This window comes from Mytilus galloprovincialis, chromosome 3 (genome assembly GCF_965363235.1).
Source record: "Mytilus galloprovincialis chromosome 3, xbMytGall1.hap1.1, whole genome shotgun sequence".
Taxonomy (NCBI): domain Eukaryota; kingdom Metazoa; phylum Mollusca; class Bivalvia; order Mytilida; family Mytilidae; genus Mytilus; species Mytilus galloprovincialis.
This window is the reverse complement of record NC_134840.1, coordinates 83,436,802-83,458,054: the sequence shown is the minus strand read 5'-3', so window position 1 is coordinate 83,458,054 and position 21,253 is coordinate 83,436,802. Positions and strand designations below refer to the sequence as shown.

At 34.2% G+C, this 21,253-nt stretch overlaps 1 protein-coding gene across 1 annotated transcript; it reads right to left on the bottom strand.

Annotated features, from left to right (window-relative positions):
• Positions 1-1,668: 1,668 nt before the first annotated feature.
• Positions 1,669-3,812, bottom strand: LOC143066603 (lysosomal proton-coupled steroid conjugate and bile acid symporter SLC46A3-like). Its single transcript, XM_076239471.1, has 3 exons — positions 3,735-3,812; positions 3,145-3,301; positions 1,669-2,080 (listed from the first exon to the last, which is right to left on the bottom strand). Exons 1-3 carry the CDS (start codon positions 3,799-3,801, stop codon positions 2,023-2,025), a joined length of 282 nt encoding a protein of 93 aa, XP_076095586.1. The 5' UTR covers positions 3,802-3,812; the 3' UTR covers positions 1,669-2,022.
• Between the last annotated feature and the right edge of the window lie 17,441 nt (positions 3,813-21,253).

Genomic DNA, 21,253 nt, shown 5'->3' with positions numbered 1-21,253 from the left:
GCAAATCTCGATATTCCACTTTGACAATTTGCTGAAAGTGTACTGTAACAAATAAAAATAAATATGAATCTTGTCGTTAAATTTAGACTAACGTACTTCAGTAATGTCATTGAAATGTTAATCGTGAAACTCGTGCTTAAAAAATTCCCGCGGAAATGTGTGTACTCGTGGTTTACGTAAGTAACGTATCGGAAGTAAGTGTATTTGACCCTATTTTTCTTTGTTTGATTATATTAAAATCGTGTATTATTTGCGATATTGTTTTTTTTTAATAAACTTGATTTAGAAAAGAATGCTGTTTTACTGGATAAAACAAAGACTCTTTTAACTGTTATTGTAGAAATGACATACGTGCTCCCTTTACGTTCGTTCGTACCTTTCGTCAATTTGTAAGAAAGCTCTATTATAACAAAGAAGCATTATATACATACATTATTATAAAAGGAGAATTGTGGAGTATATAAGAATAAAAAACATGTTATGGAAATGGGGAATGTGTCAAAGAGACAACAACCCGACCAAATAAAAAAACAACAGCAGAAGGTCACCAACAGGTCTTCAATGTAGCGAGAAATTCCCGCAACCGGATAACTATATTCGAAGAAAGAACAGACACAACTAAATGTTTTTATTCAATCTTTATATTATAAACTTTATATATATATTCATTTCTTCTTTTGTAGTTTCTCCAAAAAGGGGTGACTGGTTACATCTCCCTTGCATGGTCGTTTAATATCATTTTGTTATATTTCTATTATAACTCTATTTTAACAAGTTCATTTAAAAGGTATAATTCTTCCATAAGAATAGCAAAGTATTCTATAAAATATATAGTAAGTTGGAAACTGTATTTTAAATCATCATAAGATAGTTTCATTTACATCTTCACTTAATTATTCTGTTCTTACACAGTAATATAGTTCATTTTGAGTCATATTCTTTATTTTTGCAAAGGGAGATAATTTCAGCATCTCCGATACAAAATGAAAAACAGTTTTTGGTATTGTTTTGTTAATTATGCCCTCCATAGAATTTAACAAAAGTCAAAAGATTAATCAACCAATAGAAAGCTTTGTTTCATACTGCTCATGCATTGTTGTTCAAGATGGAGTAATGTTAGTCGGCAAAGTTAGTGAGAAAGACAATTTGTCTAGAAAGTAAAGAAATGATGTGATATTATTGATAAATGACTTGATTTTTACACTTCCGGTTATGAAGCCCATTTGTCCTGAGACTTACACAAAAGAATAAATATTGCCATGGCAAACAACTTAACGTAAACAAAAGTTCATGTTGGATAAAGATTACCGCAACAGCTGACATGGTGCGGTTTTTCACAGTTTATGTGAAAACTATGAACGAAGTTTTTTACCCCAGTTTTGTGGGGTTTTTCGACCCCAGAAAAACGTGTTCATCCCACAAACCTGGCACCACCCCATGTTTCATGACTTGAGCCCAACCTGGTTACGATTCAAATATGATGTAATGGTATAGATAAACCTTGCAGCTGAGTAAGTATTGACAAAAGCATGCTACATTTAAGAAAAATGAGTGTAAAGATTTTACCTATATCTACCGTCGCCATATTGGGATAATCGTAATTGCAGTTACTATTATCTCTCTAATACCAGTGTATATGCTTTAATCAAATGTCTGGTAAAAAACAACTAGAGATAGATCTTTAAATCAAGGGATTCTAACTACTGTTTGTCTCAAATATTAGAAAGTTCAACCACTGTTTCTTTTATAAATAGAAAGATCTCAAAATTTAGATTAACAGCATAATTGAGACAACTTTTAGAATTTCTGAGATTTCATGCATTAAGGAGACATGTATTAAAACTAATCCGATAAATTCATTGTTTCTGACATATACAGCTCTCATGTACAGGATATTTCACAATTGTTTTTGATAAATTAGGATCACATATCTTAAATATTGGAGATTTCAGCTTCTATCTTTGATATAAAGTCATGATTTATATTTTCCTGATACAGACCGCTCTTAAATCAAGGAAACCTTCATTTTTCTGTTCCGGTAACAGTTATTGGTTCTTTGGACATAATACTGCGTAAAACTCTGAAAATAAAATATTAATATTATGTTGAATTTTACAAAAATGTATACATGCATATATTGTGCTCTTAAACCTCATTTTGATAATCTTATAACAATCCACGAACTAGCTTTCAGTAAATGTGATTAGTTTTGGAGCTCTGGTGGTATAAATGCTTCAAATCCAACAGTTTTGTGCATTTAAAATAAACAAAGATGCAAAGAGATATGGAGAAGATCCGAAACGATACTGTGTTGTGTGTCTTGTTTTGTGAGAGTTCTTCCCTCGATCTGATAAGTCATATTATTGGATAGATATGAAGATGTACATTTTGCTTTTAGGATTCAAAAGGATTACAAAAATTGTATTTTCACTGCCCGATAAAACTCCCTTCTATAATGAATATATGTACATTATTGCAGAAAAGTTTGAAAAATTAATTGATTTAAAAATGTGTATACAGAATAAACTGTTGACACATATATATGACTTGCCTGTACGTAACTATTGAATTCAAACTTTCAAACAAAAATTGCAATACTTTGAACATGTAAACTATGCAAAACACTCGGTCATTTAACCATGACTGATGATGTAGGGCAAAATAGTCTCAGAAGAAATTTGCCAATGCTAATACAACTGAACAACAAATATCATTGCTCATAAATGTTTTAGCATGAATGGTTCCCCTTAAAACTAACCTAAACGCAATCTTAACATATTACCTAAACAGAAGTTTTACAGTCGACCATGACTGAGGGAATGAGGTCATATAACCTCCATGAAAATGATAGTACAAATGAAAATACAACTGCATACCAAATATCATTGACTTACTATTAAATTCATCCATCTGAAACTGACATAATCTGGTAATAATGCAACAGTTTTAAAGTCAATAGACCATGACTGATGGAAACAAACATCCAATAAGGCAAAAAAGTATAGTTGTAAAACTTAGAGGGGACACGTTCGGAAAAAAGTTTTAGTTTTAAAAACTTTTATCTTACCCGAATTTTTTCCGTGCATTTCGTGCTTGAATACAAAAATTATAAAAAGTAAAAAGTGTACTAAAGATTATACTTACATAGATAAACATAATTCTATGACTAGAATTCCAGCCGTTATCAAGAACACCAAGCCTGGAAGATAGCTAACAGTCTCTTTGTAAACAATACCATAAAACAGTTGTGCAAGAGACGTCAGCAAAAATTCAGAACTACTAATACAAGCAAAAAGGCTTCCTAAAAATAAATTGTAATGATAATTACAGCAAGAACATTCTTTTAGCGACATACTGAATAAATGTCTACTGTAGATTTAAATGATTCTTTGTGTATTCTCATCCTTTTAAATGGTACAGCTGTGTTGCCTATCACATTTCAATTTAGTTAAAGCACGGCTTTGTTCGTCCGGTGACCAGAGCCTTGGCATTTGCCGATTTCATCTAGCCTTGATAAAAACTGTTTTTAGTGTCATAAGCCTGAACTCAAACATAACTCTGTTCATCAGGATATCCGAATCCAAATATTTCTGTATTTAAAAATTGACAAGAGGCTACTAAAATCAGTCTATCTTTCATCATTTGACATGTTCATTGGATGACACAATAGATTAGATAAAAACACAGAATCATACATTTGACATGATCTAACAAAAGTTTGTACAAAACATTACCTTGTTCAACTGGTGACACAAGCCTTGAAAGAACCGATCTTAGTAAGGGGGAAATCGAGACTGCCATTATACCAATCACTGCATCTGTAATATAGTAATAGTATAAAAATAGAGATCAAAACTATTCAGTAACACTTATGAAGAAAATTATTCTATGATATGTTTTTGGTTTTCCCACCAAGGCCTTTTTAGTGTTGATACTAATGATTTATGCCTTTTGTGTGCCAGACTGATCTCGAAAGTATCTAATGACGTTTAGTCCAGAAACAAATATCGTACTCACAAACAGGGACATATCGTAGATTTATTTTCTTTTTTATAACAAAATAATTTTTTGGATAAAGATTGCATGTAATGAAAACCCTATGGTACTGATTTGATATCTAAATCTTCCAATGTCAATAACTTTGCGATACACCAAATATAGTGCATTGATCTAAGATTCTAAATATCTTAACCATGAAGATTTCCAGAAATTTATCAATGAAATATATGTTCAGATATTGAAATTACAAAATAAAAATTATATAACAAGTGCAAGGTGCAGAAATCTAATAAAATATATGTTTGCTGTATTATCTTCCGATTTAACGGTGTTTTACCTGCATATCTTGATAAATTCGACATTTGCGATGTTCGTGTGACCTGTCCTACGTCTATTAGCCTTAGTCAGAGCATGTCTCTATGCTTTAGATGAACTCCATGCTCTTCAACTTTGTTCTTGTTTGTCTATATGACAATTTTGATCTGAGCATCACTGATGAGTCTTATGTAGACGAAACGCGCGTCTGGCGTATCAAATTATAATCCTGGTACCTTTGATAACTATTTAATGGGGACGGCAGATCGAACTTAGATGCATGCAACATTTGTTTTATTCGACACGATCTAAAGAATGTTATACACTCTACTGTTAAAGAAAATGTTTACCCCCAGTGGTCTTTAGATTTTTCTGTGCTGTAAGGTTGTTCCTTCTCTGGCACATTCTCTTTATTTCTCTTTATTTTTAACCGTAAATATACTTACATAAATAAACTATCCATTCTTTTGTACTAACAGCCAAAGTGACAGAGCTTGCTATGGCCGACACTGTTCCTGCTATTATAATGGTGTAATCTTCAAGGTATTTGTGTAAAATTGTAATGAAAAATAATATTGTACCCCAGTTCACTAAGATTTGGATGCAAGAGAAAACCTGAATGTGAACCCCACTCCAACACAACGGCTTATGTAGCAGGAATAAAGTAACAACGTTAGGTTTCCCCAAAAGTGCCCCAGCATTGATACACAATATCATTTGTCCTATCAACATTTTTCTATTTCTTTTCCTATTTCCATTTCTGTACACATCGAAACAGGCGCACATAACTGATTTCGTGCATATCCTGGTGTCCTTCTTTTTGTTTGTTTTAGCCGTCTCGGACAATAATGTTAATGTTAATATTAGAGACAAAACAGTACATGCGATGCACATTATCAACGGGTGTCTATAATTCCCGTCTTTTATCCAAAAGCCAATACCTAAAATCGAAAATGCTACGGCAACGGCTTCAGTTCCTTCAAAAATGGTTATCTTTATTGCTCTGTCTTTACCAGGAGTTGTAATATCGGCAATCATCCCCATCATTGCAGCAAAAAATAGACCAAAATGTCCCGTGATGCCGAGGAAAAATTCTCCCAAAGCTAAAAACCAGAGTGGCAAGCCTTTGTAAACGATAACAGTCATTACAATTTCTTTGAGTAAAATTCCAATCAATGATAGATAGATTGGAAATTTTCTTCCGTATCTGTCAGTTAGTGAACCAAATACCAAAATAGGAACTACAGCGATTAACGTGCCAACGAATCCCAGATACATCAGTATGTTGGCGGATTCGGCTTGTACGATATTACTTGTATTGTTGGAAAATACAGGGCCTTTTGGGCAGTGGTCAACGTTTGACTCTTCGCCGTCTTCTCCATATTTTTTTGCAACTTCGTCTATAACATAAAACTGTTGGATTGAAAGCATTGCCACCAAAGCTCCAAAATAAAGAATGCTAATAATTTCTATCGCAATGAACTGGTATACTGGAGGAACAATGACTGGTTTTTCAGTGGGCCCATCTGGTATGATCAAAAGTGATTTAGCTTTCTCGATGGAATCCATTCTATAATATAAACTAAGAAAGTGAGAAATCATTTTAGTAGTTGTATAGTAAATTTTACACAAGGGTTGTGTTCTGTACGATGTGTACTCACATGTTTGTGTGTTTCGAGTGTGCTATGCTATACATACATAATTAAACTAATCATCAATCCATAGTTATACACATAATAGACATTTTCTGGTTGACCCATTGGTGGCCTTCGGCTAGTTTTTTTTAAATCTTCGGTCCGGTTGTTGTTTCTTTGACACGTTCCCAATTTCCATGTTCAATTTTATAAGCAATGAAACATGGCAGTAGGTACAAAATTAAGCTTACTTTCTTACTTGATGCAAGTCTTGTTCGATTTTGAATATTTTCAAATATACACCCTGCTTTAAAAAGAATTATAAATGTAGTCGCATGTTTGCTCCTTCTAATACAATGTTCTATTGTAAGTCAGGAAATAGGTTGAATCTAAAGTTTTTTATCGATTCAAAAAGGAAACAGGAAAGGAAGCCTTATGCATATAAACAGTATAAAGCTATAAAATAACAAGAGATCATTATGATGTAAGTGTAAGAAGTCTTGATACATTTTATCAACATATAATTTAGGCTTCTATAGATATTGTGTTAGACTGCTTCTCTTATTCCGTATATTTTTTAAAACTATTTTTCACCAAATATCGCAATATGACCGACATTTTTTTAATTGAGTCTTAAAAGTATAAAGAAGTTGTCACTTGCATGTCCGCCAAGTTCGTACCACTAAACATTTGCTCAGATATTTGCATAGACGATGTTCTACTCTCATGCATCAAATGTCATGTAACAATGGATTTATCTAAACTAAACATCAAGGTCATGAACAGGCACAATCAATTATTGCACAAAGATACATGTAAATGTAAATTCCTGACTTATTTTTCATATGAATACAGGTGAATTATTTAGTACTATAACCAACAACAGTTTTACGGTTGTCTATATACCTACATGAACATGATTCTAAATTCCAAGATTGATCTGACAACTGACAGCCTGTTTTAGACTGGGGCGTCAGACAAATCTCAAACTAGGAATTCAGAGACTTAACGGGACACACGCATTCGCTTATTTACGGTTTAAAGCATGTCATTGTGGTTTCTTTATAAACAGTTTTTTTCTGGCATTGCAAGAGATTGTTATTTCCTGTTCTATTTATGACGGTGTTGTAGTCTTGTTTACAGCAACCGATATTTCAAAAAAATCATCAAAAGTAAAAGGCTTATTATGAAATGTACATGACGGCACGATTTCTTAAATTCTAAGCAGCAGCTAAATGACCATGACATTGCTTTCAACATTACAGTATTACTTGTCATTTACTTTGTGTTTTTATTGAGGGGACATGGGATGCGGATGAGATATAAAGCCATGGTATATTTATAAATAAAAATCTTAACAAACATTGTTGTAAAATCAAATCAAATCAAATATGTGTATTTCCTAATCAAAGGGCCCTTATGACATTGAGATGTTGGAGTTGTTTTTTCTTGGATTGCTACATCAGTGATGACTAGCTCGACATCTGCTTTCATCCAAGCCTATTCTGCTAAGGGCAGTTCATTTTAGACAAGTTCTGAGTAATTTTAACAGAAATGGCTTTAATAGAACAAAAATGTCTGAAAAAAACCAAATGAGCAAACCATGACAACCAAACAGTAGCCTACTTCAGTGATTTTAAATAACTTAAACATGTAGAGGAATAAACTGTTTCTGTTTTGTTATTAGTATCACAACATTTCATGAACAGTAGCATCGGCTGTTATCGTCAATTGTAACGACAATAATGAATAATCTCTAAGACTTGTTTTTAAAGGTTTACAATGTTAATATTTCAATATTTCCTTTTCCATAATATAAAAATTCCCGTTTCCTTTTTGAATTGATAAACAACTTCAGCTTCAACTTTTTTTCTTACTGAGCTACAATAGGATACTTTATTAGAAGGAGCAAAATTGCAGCAACTACATAATGATATATTATTTCAAAAGCACCTGTGTAAATATATTGGAAAATAATCAAAATGGAACAAGACTTTCATTAAGTAATCCGGTATGTTTAGTTTTTGTCTGTTTTCACCATGTTTCTTTGCTTATGACTATATATATAACATTTTCTTTATGGGTCGATAATTGGTTTACTAAAGTACGTGTATTATATTCGTATAGCAAAGCACAATCGAAACACAGAAAGGTGTTAGTATACATCGTACAGTACACAACCCTTGCGTAAAACTTACTATACAACTACCAAAATAAAGGTAACAGTAGTATACCGCTGTTCGAAAACCATCAATCGATTGATTAACTTTGACTTGACTTAATCTTCTTCGTTCCTTGTGGAATGTAGAGCTACCACAGTCGCTTTCCACCTTACTTTTTTGGGGCTATTCTTTTTGCTTCGCTCCAGGTATATCAGGTTTCCTGCAGATCCTTGTGCCTTGATCTTCTTCAGCTGTGAAATGGTCTCCCCAGTTTCCGATGTCCTTGAGGGTTCCATTTTCATGCCTGTCTGTCTAGTGATAGTACCTACCGATTTCCTCAAAGTGTGCCCAATCCATTGCCATGTTCTTCTCTTTAGCTGTTTAATTGCTGGTTCCTGGTTGGTTCTTTCCCATAAGCATTTGCTACTAATTATTTCTGGCCACCGAAATTTACAAATTTGGCGTAGGCATTTGTTGATAAAAAATGGTGTTTTCTGTAGATGCTGTCGATTTCCGTAAACTGGCATCAGAATAGCAAAAGCTTGTCAAGCTTTACTTATTCTTGTCCTGATGTATGCATCTGGTCTACTTCTTTAAAACCTTCTTCAATTTACACTGAACCTCCTTTTCTGGTCTTTACTTTCATAATTTTTGTCTTCTTGATGTTGATTTTAGCCCTAGTTATTTCGTTTCATGGAGTTTAGTAGTTTTGTCTCTCGCATCTTTTAAACGGTGAGATGACAGAGCCAGATCATCTGCAAAATATCGGTCTTCTAGCCTCTGTCCACTGTATACCTGTTGGTGAAGTGTCTAGTGCTTGCTTAGTTTCCCAGTCTATTGCTATCAAGAATAGTGTAGGGGAGAGTATGCAGTCATATTTACATGGAAAGGGTTGGTGAATGATAATTCATGTATTACCTGTACTGCGAAAAATCCTCGTTCTAAGTCTTGATCATGTTCACAATATTTGTTGGTATACCATAATTCATAGCGGTTGCCACAGCCCTTCTCTGTTGACACTATAGAATGCCCTTTCAAAATCGACGAAGTTGATGTAGAGGGATGATTGACATTCTACTGATTGTTCAATGATAGTACGTAGTGATGCTATTTAGACAGTGCAGCTTCTGTTTGATCTGAAACCTGCTTGTTCGTCTTTTAGTACCTGATCAATTGCATCTTTATTTCGGCTGAGTAAAATTTACACAGTATTTTACTAGATACTGAAAGAAGCGATTTTCGTTCTTTGGCAGCTTCACTAACAAACCCTTTAACCATTCTGTTGGTGTCTTTTCTTCCTGCCAGATTTTATTCAGTAGTTTGTACATGTATTCTATTACTGCATTGCCTCCAGATTTGAAAACTTCAGGTGGAATTTCATCTATGCCTGCAGATTTCCATTTTTAAGTGATTTGATTTCACTTCATATTTCTTGATATTATCTATTTTTATGTTCAAATCTACCCAGCTGGCTCTACTCTTACTGGTTAGTCTGGTTCTGGTCTTTTTAGAACATTGTCATAGTATTCATTCCATCTTTCCATCTGTTCATTAAGATTGGTTAGGACTTTTCCATCTTTATCCTTCACTGGTTTATACTTAGCTATTTTACGTCTACCCAGAGTTTTGGTGATATAAAAACTAAGGATTTTCTTAAACCTAAGCCGTATTTGGCACAAATTTTTAGAATTTTGGGTCTTCAATGCTTTTCAACTTTCTTCTACTATTGTGATATGAGCGTCACTGATGAGTCTTATATAGACGAAACGCGCGTCTGGCGTATTAAATTATAATCCTGGTACCTTTGATAACTATTTACACCACTGGGTCGATTCCACTGCTAGTGGACGTTTCTTCTCCGAGGGTATCACCAGCCCAGTAGTCAACACTTTGGTGTTGACATAAATATCAATTATATGGTAATTTTTATAAATTTCCGGTTACTGAACTTTGCATTTTTCGAAAAACTAAGGACTTCCTTATCCCGGGAATAGATTATCTTAGCCGTATTTGGCACAATTTTTTGGAGTTTTGGGTCCTCAATGCTCTTCAACTTTCTACTTGTTTGGCCTTACAACTTTTTTGATCTGAGCGTCACTGATGAGTCTTATGAAGACGAAACGCGCGTTTGGCGTATTAAATTATAATCCTGGAGTCGATTTCACAAAAAAGACTAATATTGATCTTAAGTATACTGAATTTTTCATTACTTACGATTAATCTTAATCGTAAGTTTTTTTGTGAAATCGACTCCAGGTACCTTTGATAACTACTAGTAATGTACAAGGTTTTGATGTCGCCCTTGTATGCAGGAAATCCTGCTTCAGTTGCAAGGTCATTTACATATTCTCTCTTATCTTTCCTACAGCATTTTTTCACTTCTTTGTTGCAGAACTGGTGTTTGTTTTGTGCTTCTTGTTTCTGGGCCATTATTCTTGCATTGTTTACCTTTTCCTTCATTTTCCGTCTCTCATCTACTTTATCCCATGTTCCATGTGACATCCAATCTTTTTTTTTGATAGAATTTCTTCCAAGTACATATTCACACACCAAAGTCTTCTTTCATGATGTCTCTTTCAACTCCCCATTCGTTATTTATGCCCAGGTCGGGGCCACCTTTTAGTATATCAAACCTGTTTCTGAGCTCGATTTGGAATTGATCTTTGAGATGTAGGTCTTTGAGCTTCTCTATGTTATACTTGATACGTTTTTGTTCAACTTTGGTCCCTTTTGCAAGTTTTATATACACTTTGGCTATGATAAGATTATGCTATGAGCTGATGTCTGCTCCTCTCATAACTCTAAAGTCTTTTAGTGAGCTTCTCTTTCTCTGACTTATCATGATGTGGTTAATCTGATTTTTTGTTGTTCCATCAGGTGATTCCCATGTCTCCTTGCGTATATTCTTATGTGGATATAAACTGCCTCCTATCACAAGCTCATTCATCTCACAGAATTCGACTAGCTTTTTCTCCATTCTCATTTATTTCTCCTAGACCATGTTTTCCTAATGTTTTCTCTCTGTCCTTGTTCTCTTTTTCAATCTTAGCATTCATATCACTAATGACTATTTTGATGTCTTGTTTTAGGGATTCATGTACATCCTCTTCGGCATCATTGGTTGGTGCATAACACTGTATGATAGTTTTGTTTTGGCACTTAGCTTTTAGTCTCAACCCATTATTCTCTCTTACTGGTTCCCATTCCATCAAACTAATCTTTGATGTGTTGGAAAGCATAACAGCTACTCCTTTGTGTGACAATCATTTCCCTTTAGGTTTCCCGAGTATAGAATCTTCTCATCTGTTGCGAGTGTCAAAACTCCACTTTGGTTCCATCTTGCTTCACTTATGCCAAGTATATTTATTTCATAGTTTTTCATCTCCGTTTCTATCTGAGTACATTTTCCGCATTCATACATTGTGTGCACATTCCATTGCGCAACTAAAATGACTTTTTTTGGCGAAAAAAGTGTTATCGGTTTATTAAACGTCATTCTCTGCATCGTATGGCGGTCAGTTGCATTAAAAACAACTTCTGCTTCACCCCTAGAATGGCAAGCATATTTAACGACTGTATTAGTTTCTGTAATCAGCTATTGTTTTACAGGGCAAAGGGATTAACCTGACGCCGAACCCCCTTACCAGGAGGTCCAGGGATACATTAATCAAGGTTTCGATTCCTTCCTCTAGATAAGCTGCTAGTCAAAGTTTATAATGGCTCCCATCTAGCCATAGGTTTTGTATCAAATTGTCCTTAGATGAACTGCTTTAACAGAGCTATGATCTTCATCCGACCAACTTTTTACCCCTTGCTGGGGCAAGTTTAATGAGTGCTAGGGCATATCTACACACCGATGAGATGTGATAGATTGAGAGAAACATAATCCGGGATCTAAAATAAAACCGAGGGAAACACATCAACTATATGAGGAAAACAACGAAACAACAGAAGCACTGAAGTGCAACAAAAAAAAAAACATGTAAAAAAGTGTCCAAAAAGATGCCATGTTATAACCAAATGTGCCCTTTGAAAAGAAACCAGAAAAAGCCCATTACATACTTAAATTTGGTGTGTATGCATGATATATTACGTATACTGCACTGGTAATTATCGGCTATGGGTTAACTTTTAAGATATAAATTCTAAATGGGGACAGTGTTTCACTTCACGTCAGTTAAAGAATGTATTAGTATTCAAGACTTGATAATTTTCTATCCTTTGTTTTATAATCGAATACGGATTCTAAACTGTGCATTTTTTTTTATCGAAATAAGCACACATTGATTAAAGCTGGTACTGATACAATTATTTATGAGTGATTTATATACTATATAGATATGTCTATGAAATTTAAGAAATTGATTAAAAAGAAAGCCCCCTCACTGTAACTTTGAGACGAAGAACAGCAATAAAAGCGCTGATCATTTGCTTTTGTGTGTTTTTTGCAGTGCATGTTCTGATTTTTTGTCATGGGTGGATATCCCATAATCCTTTGTTTTCTTTCTTTAGTATCATTTTGCTATTCTATCTTTACTTATAGATTAGAGTGAATTTTTGGATAGACAAATTTCGTTCATTTTAATGCTGAGTTCACACGTAATTCGAATTCGATTCGCATTAACTAATTCGAATTAGTTTAATTCGCATTCGAAACGTTTTACGTCCTAACGTCAATTCTAATTCAAATTACAATGCGCGTCAAATTCGCTAAATACTGTCCAAACGACGTTAACTAAAACTTATTTCTAATTCGAATTGGGTAATTCGAATTAGCCACTTCGAATCAATTCGAATTATAAAAGAAGAGTGTGTGAGCGCAGTTAGCGAATTCGAGTCGCATTCGATTCGAATTCAATTCGAATTAAATGTCCGTGTGAACGAGGCATTAGTTTTCAGTAAATGTGTTGCATTATTGCGATTGCAATAGTGAATCCAGGTTTTATTCTCAACCTTAATGGACTATATAGAAATTGAATATTGTACTAATACAGACAGTTGAAGACTGCCTGTTTATTGCCCACTATATTTCTTCTTGTTTATCTTATACTAGGGTTGCTGTCTCATTGTTGTGTAAATAAATATCCATTTTCATAAATTATAAATTAATTCTCAATTCCTTAACTTCATCTGTTGACTGTTTAAATGAAAACAGTCTGTCTATACATAAGATTGTTTGATAAAACTAGACCAATAAGACTTCTTTTTATGGTCATGTACTTTGAAGATCAGGAAAGACTTGAACACATAGTAATGTTAAAAATGATCAAAATACATGTATCAGCCAAAATAAAACAGAAGTTCATTTTTTTTCGATACCGTTTGTTAATAGTTCTAACATTTCGAATTGCGAAATTCAAATGAGCATTTTTTAATTTCCGTCACCCATATACAGGGAGTAATAATTCCTGTTGTAGCAAAACTACACAACACTTCATCGGAATATTCACTTAGCAACATAAAAATAAAACAAGGAGTTAATCATTAGTGGGGGCAAAATTTTCGCCATTCAATTATGAACTGACTTACTTTAGACAACACTAGATTAGTCTTTTTTAATTCCCATTTTCAAATATGAAATTTTGTTAAACAAAAATATGAACAGACATTTTTTTCATTACTTCATTGTTTTTACAAAAAAATGGCATTTCGAAAGTTGTATTGATTACGTCATTTTTTTTATGTTCAAACCATGTGATATACACTGACACCCTGGTTTTCCTCTTTACCAATGAATGTATTAACGTCAAAACCAATGACTGCCTGTAACCAACGCAAGAATGATTGTCAGAATGGGCAACCAATTCTGTTCGGCATGTTTTGGGTTCTGTTTTGCACCTTCTGATTTTGCCTTTGTTCCACCCATTACAGTGTGTTTTGGCAATTTTGCAGGTGAAACTTTAGGGCTTTAAATGTTTATCTGCAGTCGATTCTTTGGTAGTTCAGTTTTATGGGAAAAAATTATGGCATAAATCTGTACGCAATTCGGCAATTTATATAGCAGTTGAAGTTGGGATCGCAACAGACGTTGCGTAATCAAATTCTACTATTGAAGTTGTGTTGTCACTACATTTTGATCTAGTCATTGATGGTCATCAACAAATCCCGTCTACTTAAATCGTTGTCGGACGGACAGTAAAACGAGTTTCTGACGCCAAATTTTCTGGTTGCAGCGCGCTCACGTTATGGACCGATTCAGTTTTTTTATTCCTTAGTCGAGATGCAAAATTGTTTAACTGATTTAAGTGTGGCAAAGGATTGAACTGTTTCACGATCGAAGGGAAAAAATGAAAAAATCTTTTATGGGTCCCAAATTTCGCTTTTTAAGTAATTCGTGCGACTTCATGATAATCCGGTATGTTTGATAACCACAGGTATTAAAATCAAATGTTGATTTTTTTCTAAAGAGAGAGTATATGGTAAGCATGAGTAGCAGTTGTATACGGATCAAATATAATTTAGTAAAACAATATCAACAAACTGAGTGTTGCGTTTTTAAGGCCAGTCAGTATTGTTATAAAATAGCATTTGCGGGAAAAGGGGAATAAGTCAATTTTAGAATCATGGTCGAAGATATAGGACGAGGAAATCCGAATTTTAACTGTTCACCTGTATAACGTTCTAGATATTAACCCTTACTACAAAGGCCTAGGAAGTAAACAAAACATCAACTAAAGTATTCATTGCACTGTGATCAATGTGAGTTTTATTTATGAAGTATTTGAAAATCATTATACATATTTCACATATTCAAACCCTTTTATCATTTTTTTTACAAAAATTGATGAATGAATGAACGGAAATTAAGGTATTAATTTAAATTTCGAGCGTTTGCTAATTGTGAAATACTGATAAATAACTCTTTTAATGAAGATATATAATGAAAGTTTTTTAAAAAGGTATTGCAGTATACATATGATAAGATTTTACTCAATCAGCGTGCAACGAAATAAAAATAAGTTGATCAGGCGATGGCAATATATCATGAGTCATCAGAACAAAACTTCAGAAAGTCTTGTGATACTGACAAACTTTCAAATTGGACACCCACAGGGTATAAAGTGTATCATATATGAACACTTAACAAAATAAACCACATCAGAGAAGCCAGGATTTGTAAACAAAGGTAATCGGGCTTAAACTCCCCTTTTCATTATTTCATCTTAATATCTTCTTTAACTTCTTGCTTGCTGAGACCAAAACAATGTATACTACAGTCATGACAGTGGTTGAAGTTTATATGTGCTACCCATATCAACCTCATGCCAGCACATTTTAGAATTAAACTATTTACCGGCTTTGTAATAACATGAGCACTACGACGGGTGCTGAGGACGGGTGTCACATGTGGAGCAGCATCTGCTTACTCTTCCGGAGCACCTGAATTTTTGGTGCGGTTTGTGTTGTTTGGTCTTTAGTTGTCTATGTTGTATTATTATTTGTCTGTTTGTCTTTTTCATTTTTAGCCATGCATGGCGTTGTCAGTTTGTTTCGTTCTATGGCGTTGACTATCCCTCTGGTATTGTTCGCCCCTATTTTAAGTAGATGTAGTATATATCACGGCTACTTGTTTTTAACCGAGTAGAAAATAGAAGATATGCGGAAATCATGTGTGGACATTATGATGTCAGATGATGATAATAGGTGACTGTTGAATGTCCAGCGGGAACTTTAAACACATATTCGGAAAGAGAACATTTTATATATTTTATGACTGAGAGATAATTGTAACAAAGGTAATATTAAAAAGGGATGTAGAGTGGTCCATTCCAAAAGCGTCTAGGGAGAATTGTTCAATAGTTAATTTCTATATACCCTTATTAAACAGTAGACTGCAGTACTGCCATGAGTCTTGTTTATTTACGAAACGCGCGTCCGACGTATTCATGCACATATCATAGTCTGATAAAAACCAACCCCTTCTATCCACCAACAAACGAAAGAGTGGATAGTTGGGGCTGGGTTTTATCAGACTGGCGTAGATCATGGATCATCTATTTTTTTTTCAAAGGTTGTTCAAGAATGAAAGATAACATTTTTTTGAAAGTTGGTACGTCTGAAGCGCTTTTACTCTCATCAGGGACGCCCAAATACAAAGATATGAAAGCTAGTATGGATGTATAAATATCACGTTTAAAGGACACACAAGTGTAACAAAAGAATAGACAAAAAAGAGACGAAGGATACCAAAGAGACATCCAAACTTGTAAGTCAATAATAAACTGACAACGTAATGGCTAGAAAAGACAGATAAACATGCAAACAACTGTACACAAAACTCAACAATGAAAACTAAAAGTTGCAGTCCTTCATTTGACCTCTATATGTCTTTTGGTTGTTTTGACGCTAGTTTACTGTCTAATTGACGCCCCCGTCCCTTATTTGGTTTTATATATGCATATTTCTATTAAAATTTCGTGTTAGATTTTGAATGGTTGTTTGATAAAAGATGTAGTTTTAAAACGCTTTGATTTAAGTTATGCTTAAGAAAAAAACCCATGTAGCAGTAGACATTGGGATTAAGTTCCTTTAGAGGTTATTTGAACGTCTTCACAAGATTCACTAAAACATCTGCAAATTAAAAATTATTTCTCACTTTCTTAGTTTATATTATAGTATGGATACCATCGAGGAAGATAAACCACTTTTGTCAGTACCAGATGGGTCCACTGAAAAACCCGTCATTGTTCGTCCTATGTACCAGTTCATTATGCTAGAAATTATTGGCATTCTTCATTTTGGAGCATTGATGGCAATGTTTCCAATCCAACAGTTTTACGTTATAGACGAAATTGCAAAGAAATATGGAGAAGACGGTGAAAAATCAAACGTTGACTATTGCCCAAAAGGCCCTGTATTTTCCAACAGTACAAGTAATATCGTACAAGCAGAATCCGCAAACATATTGATGTATCTAGGATTCGTGGGCACGTTTGTCGCTGTAATACCTATTTTGGTATTTGGTTCACTCACGGACAGATACGGAAGAAAATTTCCATTGTATCTTTCAATGGTTGGAATTTTACTGAAAGAAATTGTAATGACTGTAACTGTTTACAAAGGGTTGTCACTGTGGTTTTTAGCTTTGGGTGAATTTTTCCTCGGCATCACCGGACATTTTGGTCTATTTTTAGCTGCAATGATGGGGATGACTGCCGATATTACAACTCCTGGTAAAGACAGGGCAATAAAGATAACAATATTGGAAGGAACTCTAGCCATTGCCGTAGCATTTTCGATATTAGGTATTGGTTTTTGGATTAAAGACGGGAATTATAGACACCCATTGATTATGTGCATCGCATGTACCGTTTTGTCTCTAATATTAACATTAACATTACTGTCCGAGACGGCTAAAACAAACAAAAAGAAGGACAACAGGATATGCACGAAATCAGTTATGTGCGCATGTTTCGATGTGTACAGAAATGGCAACAGGAATAGAAATAAAAAAATGTTGGTTGGACAAATCATATTTTGTATCAATGTTGGGGCACTATTGGGAAAATCTAACGTTGTTACTTTATTTCTCCTCCACAAGCCGTTGTGTTGGAGTGAGCTTGACGTTCAGATGTTCACATGTTTTCAACTGTTGGTGAACTGGGGTTCAATATTAATTGGCATTAGAATTTTACACAAATACCTTGCAGATTATACCATTATAATAGTAGGAACAGTGTCGGCCATTGCAAGTTCCGTCACTTTGGCTTTTAGTTCAGAAGACTGGATAGTTTATTTATGTAAGTATTTTTATAGCTAAACAATTTAAAATAAAAAATAAAAGAAAACATTAAAAGAAAAAATGAGGGGATTGTGTCAGTAAAACACCAACCTTACTACACAGAAAAATACGAAGACGACTGGAGATAAACATATCGTCTTCAATTGTAGAGTATAAAAAGCTCTTGCTCGGCTCAAATAGAAAATGAAGTATAGTCTAGAATATCGTTCAGCTGTCCGCATTGAGTTTGCTAAAAGCATTACGAGAACTACTGACAAGACTTGTCAGTCTTGAACATCTGGCCGGTTAAAATCTTTTCATCCTTCTACATGCTCTAATTTATTTATTAGTGAATTGGCAAATTTCATAAATTTGACATCGTCTTTCTGACTTATTACTGTTTCATCAAAGTATGCAGTTAGCCTTTAAATCTGAACTTAATACAATAAACATTAATTTCTTGATTTTTTAAACTTTATCATCCTTTATTAAAACAGTTTAGAGTTTTGTCTGTGAAGATACGATTTACGATTTACGGCTTAGACTTGACGAGCCCCCATTGCAGAAAATACTAGTACTCTTCGGTCGGTAGTTTGTATTTGTTTTTGATTTTGTTATTTAGTTTTAGTGACGTACCGATCTTATGAGTTAACCAATTTAAGCACAATTGGTTTTCTTTTTTTCAGTTATTTAGCCCTTTAGCATGCCGTTGTCTTTTATAGATAGATATAAAAAAAAAGAGAATGTGGTATGATTGCAAATGAGACAACTCTCCACAAGAGACCAACATGACACAGAAATTAACAACTATAGGTCACCGTACGGCCTTTAACAATGAGCAAAGCCCATACCGCATAGTCAGCTATAAAAGATATTTAGAAAATGGATTACTCGTTTTTGAAAGCCGTACCATGGTTTTATATAGACTTAAGTGTTGTTTCATCTTCGGCATCTGGTCTCTAGTTGTAAGTTTACTCAATGGCAATCATATCACATCTATATTTCAATATAAAGAAACAAATCGGCTGAAAATTTTGATAAAATTAGCCCTTCGAACGATCTAATGCTGTTTTTTACCTCGTTATCAAAAGTGAACGACAAGAATGTGTATTTCGTGTTATTCACAGATTCTATTAATATGTTACTGAAATTACAGTATATAGATATAAGAAGATGTGGTATGAGTCAGTGGCGGAATCAGAACTTTTTGTAAGGTAGGGGTGACTGACCTAAGGGGGCCCCTCTCCAGTCACGCTTCAGAGATTCCCTATATAATCACGATATAATATAATTTTTCCCACGAAAGGGGGCTCGGCCTCCCAGCCCCCTGGATCCGCCTATGTTAGTGCAAAAAAAGAGAACTCTCCATCGAAGTCACAATTAGTAAAAAAAATATAGGTCAAAGTACAGCCTTAAAACCGGAGCCTATGCTTGTATTTAAAATCATATAAATGCAGACCGTATGTACAAGTTTTACTTCCCGCTTGAAAACAAGATCTTTATTTTAATCTGATTGGTTTGTTTTCAAACAACTGAAAGTTCCTGATTGTTGATCATTTTATGTTAGTTAACCAAGACAGTTCTGCAACTAACGAGCCTGTAGCAAGACTTTCCAATTTGTTTCGATGGCAGATTTGAATCTTGACTCTGATACCACCCTACTACATAAATCACACCGTTATACGTGTCTCTTTTGAGGCAAACTACACTACTACAAATCCAACGTGAGTAGACTGTGATATAAGGGAAATGAAGAAGTGTGACTCATTTAATGGGGAAGCTTGTCTTCTCTGTGGCGTAACACGTCTTTCAAGGAATACACATCCAAGATCATAAACATGCAAAATCAAATTAAAAGGAAAACAAATCTACGATGCATGCTATTTTTGTGCGTAGGACGTGTGTTTCCGGACTAAAGCAGTGGGTCAAGTTATTTTGGTGAATGAAAGGATTGTAAGGTGTACATCTCGCAATTGTGATATGAGCTTAACCTAATTTACATGGTTCATTGGTTTAATATAAAAAAGAAGATGTGGTATGATTGCTTATGAGACAACTCTCCACAAGAGACCAAAATGACACAGAAATTAAGTTCAGTTTTTGAGTTTTGGTCTGTTTTCCAAATACTTTATGTAGTAGGTCAACTGTATTTTGAATATATGATTATTGTATTGTAAAAGATACATGTCGGTTTGGCAGGTATCATCTAACCATTACCTCATTTTCATGGTTCATTGTTCAGTCTTTTTAAAACAAAATTGGTGTGTTTTCAGTAACCATAAGCAATAGCTATATAGGTCGACTATATTTTGTGTATGGAATAATTGTAATGTTTACATGTCTGTCTGCCGACAGGATTTATCTGACCTTGACCTCATTGTTATGCAAATTTAAAAAGTGTAAAATTTATGTGATGATTGTAGTAAAAACCTTTATTTTATAAATTTCAACATTAAATAAATGTTCAGTAGATCAGGGCTGACATTTTAGTGTGTGCACTCTTGTTTATAGAATCATATTCAAAACAGTGTGGCTGTGGCCATTGATTGACGACCTAAATTATCCCATTGACTGGGACAGATTATGTTAATGTTTGTCTGTAACGACCACTGCTTACTATGTACTTATTCTGGAATTTAAACTGTGGGGTCATCAAAAGGTTCTTAATGCCTTGATTAATAAAATAATTCGAAAAATTAATCAGGAATAACCTTTCTTTTGAATTATATTATTAATATAAATAAAAAAATCGTGTTATTCCTGATTAGTTTTTCGAATTACTTAGTTTAAGTGTCTTTAACAAGTGCATAGTGAGCAATGGTCGTTACAGACAAACGTTCACATAATCTGTCCCAGTCAATGGGATAATTTAGATCGTCAATCAATGGCCACAGCCACACTGTTTTGAATATGATTCTATATACTAAGTAGTATTGCTCAACGCTTTTGGTCCCTGTTTGATTCTATTACTATGTTACAGATGCAGTGATTGGTATTATGGCAGTCTCGATTTCACCCTTACTAAGATCTGTTCTTTCAAGGCTGGTGTCACCAGATGAACAAGGTAATTTTGTTCAGACTTGTCAGATCATGTCATGTGATGAAAAAGCCAATGTTTGTGTCATTCAATGAACATGTCAAATGATGAACGATAGGCTGATTTCAGAGGGGGTAATAGGGGGTCCGTTAACATGTTAACAACACCTCGATTTTGGCAAAAAACAGTTAACAAAAAATGCAAAAATGCTGATAACAGTTACCACAGTGGGTTGAAAACAGTTAACAGTTTACAATCATCTCAGAAAACAGTTAACAAGACCTTGAAAAAGGCCAAAACAGGTTAACATAAAAAGGTATTGCCACCCTCATTTTAGTAGCCTCTTCTCACTCGATAAACAGAGTAATGTTTTGCTTAAGTAAGA